General features: G+C 42.0%; 1 protein-coding gene across 1 annotated transcript in view; it reads right to left on the bottom strand.

The window, feature by feature from the left end:
• Positions 1 to 6016: 6016 nt before the first annotated feature.
• OSBPL11 (oxysterol binding protein like 11) overlaps positions 6017 to 7773 on the bottom strand; it is an 82884-nt gene continuing 81127 nt past the window's right edge. Inside the window, exon 13 of the mRNA XM_081085388.1 lies at positions 6017 to 7618. Within this exon, the coding sequence (XP_080941514.1) occupies positions 7553 to 7618 (66 nt within the window). The 3' untranslated portion in view covers positions 6017 to 7552. The remainder of the gene's footprint in view (positions 7619 to 7773) is intronic.

Genomic DNA, 7773 nt, shown 5'->3' with positions numbered 1-7773 from the left:
AAGTCTCCATTACTACCTTGATTCTATGACTTTCTACTCTCCAATAATCAGATCCTTAATTTCAGGAGCTCCTGATACTCTTTCAGGATTTCTCTATTGATTGGCATCATATGGCTAGAGTTGGTTCTGTTCTAAGCAGCACAGAGCTGCATCTGAAGCTCCCATCTATTCAACTAAACATGCAACAAATATTTATTAAACACCTGTCCTATCTCAGGCAGTCTCATTGTCTGCCAAAGTGGTTATCCAAACTGATTCATGGCTGTATGCCCTGGAGAAGTCTGAACCATAGAAGTCCAAAATCAGCAGAACCATACCCTAAAACCCTATTGCTTGAGAAACTTCCCCAAAGTCCTACAACCAAGCCAGTAACTGGAATCTGCAGCAGCTAAAAATCATGAAAGCCACCACAAGACAGAAATTTTTCCCCCTCCCAGATGACTTAAATATGCTTTGATAGAGGTCTTCTGAAACAAATAGTTTTTTTTTTACTTTACACTAGGAAACAAACCAGATAGGTTGGGAGGAAGCACTGTGGCCAGGGTATTTTGGGACAAGTGAGTCTGTGGCACTTCTCAAATAATATCGTACATATGAGTAATAGCTTACCTGTAAGGTTACTTTGCAAACAATGCTTGGCAATTGAGTTTCTAGAAATGGAGAATTTTCTTTGATATTCATAAGCTGTCAGACTACTGATCTTTGTTTGAAAACTAGGACTGTCTAAAAGTTACTGAGGACTTATTACATAACTAGAGGCCTGGTACATGAAAATTCATGCATTGGAGGGGGGAGGTCCCTCAGCTAGGCCTGCCCCCCTCACAGTCTGGGAGCCCTCAGGGGCAGGAGGTGACCCGGCGATCAGGGGAAGGTGATGCCCCATCACACCTCTGCTGCTGCCACTGCTGGCAGCGCAAGCCTTGGCTGGCCCTGGTTACCTGAGCCTCAGGCAGCCCTGGGCGGCTGGGAGACTGAGGTGACTGGGGGTCTCCGGAGGCAGGCATGCAGAGCAGCTGGGCCTGCCTAGGGGTGGGCCTGGCCTTGCTGCGCACCTGCCAACCTGTGGGGCTGAGGGGACTGGACACTGCCATCTTGTGGCTGTGGGTGCCACCATCTTTGAGGGCATGGCAGTCAATTAGCATATTCCCTCCTTATTGGCTGTGGGTGCTGCCATCTTTAAGGGCAGGGCAGTCATTTTGCATATTCCTTCCTTATTGGCTGTGGGCGCTGCCATCTTTGTGATGGCATGAGGGTCAATTAGCATATTCCCTCTTTATTAGATAGGTCTGGATTGATTGTAATGTGGGCTTTTTTGTTTTGTTATTTTTCTTTCTTCTCCAAAATTGTATTAAACCCATTTGGGTGTTTCTTTTTGGGAGTTTTTTTTTTTTAGGAGTTCAAAGTCAGGTCATACTATTCCTCTCCTCTCCCTACCCCAAACAAATATGTAAAGAATGCTCTGAGAGGAATAAAATAGATCCCAATTTGGGGAAACACTATAGGTTATAGTTTTGCTGCCAGAACAAAATCACATTCAAATGTGTTTATGCTGAATGAAATTAGTAGTAGATCTAGGCACATCACATATATTCACTGTTTTAAGGGTCCTCAGGATTTGTTTCCATCAGGAATGGTAAGACACACAGTCACAGAAATGGCTGTCATGAAGGAAGAAGATCCCTAGAAGCAGGAGGCACAGAGTGCTGTGAGTGAGGACCACACAGGGAAGCAGAGTGAAGGGGGAAATCACGGGCACAAGCCTCTAGTGTGGTTTCAGTGGGAAGAATGGGTGAGGCAGGGAAAACAGATTTAAGATTGGTTAGTTTGAATAATCTCAGCAACTCTGGTGTATGGGCTGTTCCTAGTTGTCTGGTAGCTGGCCATAGGGTAGTTAGGAAAAGGGAATTTTGGCCCAGAGAGTAAGAGCTCATAAAAGAGGTGGTTGAGAGTTTGGAGTCTGGATTGGTTGGTTTACATATGAAAGGTGCCCATGTAGGCAGTCATTTACTATCTCTAAGAATTGACTGGCTCTGAGAGGGCTAGTGTGTTCAGCAGGCAGCTGATGATTGATTCTCTCTTGCCAGAAGCCAATTCCAACATGTCAGCAGGGCTGAATCATCTGGAGATGGCTGAGGGCATTTCCCCAAACCTTTCTGAAAAGGATGCATAAAATGATTGCTTGTTGCCAGACAGCTAAGGGCATCTTAATTTACATGTTATTGCCTTCTACTGGCCAAATTCCTGAATAGCCATAGGCAAATTCCCCAATCTGACAATGGATTGTGTATACGAAACCCTACCCTTTGATGTGTATATCTCCATCTTGCCTTAGGACAAATTGTATTAATAAAAAGCAAGGGGTCCTGAGACAAGAAGAACTTAGTTCCTTTAGCTAAGTCTTCTCTGACTCCCCATAATTATGTTTGGGCTTGGTTGGTTAGAGTATCATCCCTTACAGGTTCATTTCCTGGTCAGGACACATAAATAGGTTGTGGGTTTGATCCCCAATTGGGGTGCTTAAGGAGGCAACCAATCTTTCTCTCTAAAATCAATAAACATATCCTCAGCTGAGAATCTATATATATAAAAGCCTAAGCGACCATTACAACTGAACAACCGGGAGGACCGTTGACCAGTTGCTATAAAGCTCACTGACCACCAGGGGGCAGACGCTTAATACAGGAGCTGCCCCCTGGTGGTCAGTGTGTTCCCACAGCGGGAGCACCGCTCAGCCAGAAGCCAGGCTCATGGCTGGCGAGTGCAGTGGTGGTGGTGGGAGCCTCTCCCGCCTCCACGGCAGCACTAAGGAGCACCAAGTGGCCGAGTGATGAGTGGCGAGCGTCGAGTGCCCGCGCCGGGCCCAACTCAGGCTCCTCCCCGGCCAGCTGCTGCTTTGCGCACTGTGGGAATTGGGTTGAAACTGGCAGTTCGACATCCCCCGAGGGGTCCTGGTTTGCGAGAGGGCGCAGTCCAGGCTGAGGGACCCCAACAGGTGTGTGAATCCGTGCACTTGGCCTCTAGTTAAAATATAATAAAACAAATTTATTGGGACCTGTTTTATGGCCCAGCAAGTGACTAAGTTGGTGAATATATCATGCATACTTGACTGTATTCTGTAGTTATAGGATACTAGAGGCCCGGTGCATGATAATTCTTGCACTGGAGGGGGGGAATCCCTCAGCCTGGCCTGTCTGCTCTCACAGTCTGGGAGCCCTCAGGAGTGGGAGGCGACCCGGCGATCAGGGGAAGGCGACGCCCCCATCACACCTCTGCTGCTGCCACTGCTGGCAGTGCAAGCCTCTGCTGGCCTGGTTACCTGACCCTCAGGCGGCCCTGGGTGGCTGGGCAGCCACCATCTGAGGCTTGCCTGCATCTTGGGCTGGCCCTGGGTGGCTGGAGGGCTGAGGGAACTGGGCATTGTCATCTTGTGGCTGTGGGTGCCGCCATCTTTGAGTGTGTAGCAGTCAATTAGCACATTTCCTCCTTATTGGCTGTGGGCGCCGCCATCTTTGAGGGTGTGACAGTCAATTAGCATATTTCCTCCTTATTGGCTGTGGGTGCCTCCATCTTTGTGATGGTGTGAGGGTAAATTAGCATATTCCCTCTTTATGAGATAGGATTAGTGTTCTATAAATAAGAATTAGGTCAAGGTGATTGATAGTGTTTAGATCATGTGGCTTTGCTGACTTTTTTGTCTAGTTGTCCAATCAGCTACTGTGAGAAGGGGTTAAATTCCCAACTATAATTATGGAATTATCTATTTCTCCTTTTTTTAAAAAAAATTTATTTTTATTGCTTAAAGTATTACAAAGGGTATTACATATGTCTCCTTTTCCCCCCCGCCCTATTTCTCCTTTTAATTATGTCAATCAAAAGCCATAAGGTTGCTTCATGTATTTTGAAGCTATATATTAAACACATTTATGATTGTTATCTTTCTTTTTTTTTGGCTTTAAATTTTTATTTTCAATTGAATTAGGGTGATATTAATAAAATTATATGGGTTTCAGGTGTACAATTCTATAATACCTCATCTGTATATTATATTGTGTTCACCCCAAGTCAAGTCTATTTCCATCACCATTTATTTCCCATGCCTTCTTCTACCTCCCCTACTCCCTTTTTGTTGTCTTTCTAATGTAATCAACATTTTTATCATTATGAAGTGTTTATGTCTGCTAATACTCTGTCTTCACAAGTATTTTGCCTGATATTAATATGGCCACACCAGGTATAAATTGGTGTGATGATGACTTTTCTAACTATTTTACCTTTTCATTGACATCTATAGAACAACAAAGGACTTTCTAAATACTAGAAATAATTTTAAGTAAATAAATTTATATTGAATCTTCTTTGCACCGTGTTTATACTAGTTCTGTTTTCCCGACTTGGGTTTTTCCATGACCTCCTTCCCATGCTCTCAACCCCCTTCATTGAAGGCTGACTTTTCTCTGTTCTGGCAATTCTCATCTTGGTTACTAACTATGTATCTTTCCTCTTCTGGGCCACTGAACTCAGAGCAGAGTCCGTACCTTAGTCCTTTGTGGCCCCAGTGCTTGGCACATATAGGTGGTCAGCACAGGTCTGCTGACTTAATGAATGATTAGAGGGATGTGGCAAAACAAGCAAACAAATAATAACAAACTGCATTTTTATTTCTTGAAGCCATTCAGGTGAGAGGCTCCTGGTCTTCTGTCCACTGTAGCTCTTACTAGACCAGTGATGGCGAACCTGTGACACGCGTGTCAGAGGTGATATGCAAACTCATTTTTTTGGTTGATTTTTCTTTGTTAAATGGCATTTAAATATATAAAATAAATATCAAAAATATAAATCTTAGTTTTACTATGGTTGCAAATATCAAAAAATTTCTATATGTGACACGGCAGCAGAGTTAAGTTAGGGTTTTTCAAAATGCTGACATGCCGAGCTCAAAAGGTTCGCCATCACTGAACTAGACCAACCAGGCCAAAGGAAAGCCTTTGCCCCTCCATGCTTTGCAGGTATCTCCTCCTATCTGAACTCTCCCCAGCTGCAGAGCGTAGGGAAGAATGGTTATTCGGGATAGTGGCCAGTGCTGCCTCCTCTGCACCCCTTCCCCAGGCCCAGGATGGGGCCTCCTCCTCTAGCCCCTTTCCTGTGGGCGTGGTCCTGTGAGGAGCCAGCTTGGTTCCTATGTGAACATCAATTCCTCAAGCCAAGGGAGGCAGCACCCTTGGGAGAGGCAAGCAGCAGTCACCAAGTCCTTCTCTGCAGAGAGGCTCCTGCTCATCAGTCAGAGCTGGTCTCTCTCCAGGACAGGGATAGCTCTAAGCAGCACTCAGATAGAAGTGCTGAAGCTGTCTTGGACTTCTTAACATACAATTCCTAGTAGCCAGAAGGAAAGTATACATTTAAAACGTTAGCCCAGAGTTAATGGGGGGGGGGGGGGGAAAGGAGGACGTATGTAATACTTTCAACAACAGAGACTAAAAGAAAAAAAACAAACAAACAACTTTAGCCCAGCCCTAGCCAGTGTTGCTCAGTTGGTTGGGCGTTGTCCTGTGCACCAAATGGGGGCAGGTTCAAGTCCCATCAGAGCACATACCCAGGTTGCAGGTTTGGTACTCCGTCCATGTTTCCCTCTATTTCTCTCTCTCTCTTCCTTCCTCTTTCTGGAGATACAAATATGTAGCAATTGCTACAAAGACTCATTTCCCTGGCCAAATATTAAAAAGGTGTAGCTAAAAATAAAATAAATAAAACAAATAAACAAATAAATAAACAGAAAAAGCCCTAGCTCTTGTCAGGTGGATAAATAACATGGGGAGATTTCACTAATAAATGTACTGTTTTTCAGAAGAATTTTAAACTCATTAAATTTACTCCTTTAAGAGATTCCTGAAGATTTAAAGAGAAAAATTAATGTCTTTCAAATGAACAGGGCAATAACTCAACTAAAATATCAAATTCCTATTTCTTTCCATTCATAAAACAGACAAAGGCATTATTGTTCTCTAGTTTTATTATTTTTCAATCTGCCCAACACATGAACTATAACTTGGTTTGAGATTTTTTTCAGTGCATTTCACAGCAAAAATGAACAAGGGAATCATTAAAATGGTTGTACATAAACCAATTATTTACAATTTGTTGAAAAAATTATTTTGCTGTTTTTCTCCTATTAACCCCTTCAATAAAACACAATTTATCAGAGCACAAAGCTTAAATTTCTAATGATGATGCAACAGATACAGCCACCTTCAATGGCTGGTGAATAACAGGTATATATTACACACACTGATTGGAAGACCACATCAGAAGAAACAGAATAAGGCACCACTCTTGGAAAATTAAGGTAGCTTGCAGTAACAAGTATTGAGCACCATAAGTAGGTACTCAATAAATACTTGAATGAATGATGAGAGCTGTAATTAGCACTATTCTTTTAGTTGCCAGAAATTCTTTAACCTCAATAAAACACTTATTTAAAAAGATTTGTACCTGGATATAATTTCCTTGTATCTTTTAATTTCATGCTCTTTCTTCAGCATTTGAGTTTCCTTGAAAAGAAAATAAAACCATACTATACACGCTCTCAGTCACATATATAACTTCTGAATTACTGACAAATAGGAACAGTTGTTTTAAATTTTGAGTGAACAGAGGTAAGATAAAGCATACTCATCCAGAGGGTAACACATAATACTGTATATTAACCTACAAGTGGAAAAAGGTAACAGTTTTATTTCTTAATATCTGCTATGTTCTTTAATGCCTCAGTTCTTGAGAAAGACCAAAATCTCATCATATTGACATGAACACATTTAAAAAATTGTCTCTCAAGTGAAATATTTAATAAAACTAGGTATTGAAAAATGTTCTGAAATTTTTCAAGTCAATGTTGTTTTCAAGTATATTAAAATGCTCAGAAGAAAAAGTTCTCCATGGTTATAATTTGAATCAAAAGAGAGTTCTGACAGAGGTGGATAATGCATAAGATCCTGACACAAGCACACAGTCTCTTTGAAGGAATAGAATGCCTTGTTAGTACGACCTGGTTGATTTTTTTTTTTAACACTGATTTCAGGCACAATGGCTGAATCCACTTCTGGGTCGTCTTTCTCCTCCTCTTGGTTTATGGGTAGTGAATACTTAAGTTATTGACAGAAAGCAAAGCACAGACTCTGAAAGAGACTTCACTTTTCACTATAAAGAAATGAAAGTCATTGAGTTTTTCACTGTTGTGTTTATCTGCTGCCCCCATGCAAAAACAGGGGATTTAAATTTAGCTTTAGGAACAGGAACTAGATAAAGATCAATCATCTAACAAGTCAGGTGAAAGGTTTTCAGATGATATTGCTCACGTCACATGGACAGGTTGGTGAGAGGTCCATAGTGCTTCTTCAACACTTTGGTCTCGCTGTAGTTCTATGGTGCCCTAATAGATACATTCATGTTTAGCTAGTTTCAGTCTGCAATCAGGAAGTAGGTCACTCAGTGCAATAACTCCATTCTGGGAGGGTTTGGGTAAACAGAAGAATTTCATTTGGTTGAGTCTTAGTGTGTGTCACTCTGCTGGTTGTGTTGTTGGAATTATTTTCCAAAGGGGTTTGTGATAAACCCAGCCATCTCCCTGAAACAAGTAGAAGAATAAGTTAAAGAACGATTCCTCTAATATTTTCAGAAGCAGTAACCAGAATTAGAAGCAACACCTTCATTGAAATGGCATTCTGTTCTCACATTTAAAAACTAGAGTTTCTGTAAAGAAAAAAAACCCTCTGTGGTTAA

This window comes from Myotis nattereri, assembly GCF_964212035.1.
Source record: "Myotis nattereri genome assembly, chromosome: 3".
Classification (NCBI taxonomy): domain Eukaryota; kingdom Metazoa; phylum Chordata; class Mammalia; order Chiroptera; family Vespertilionidae; genus Myotis; species Myotis nattereri.
The sequence above is the reverse complement of the archived record's forward strand: the minus strand, read 5'-3'. Positions and strand labels throughout refer to the sequence as shown.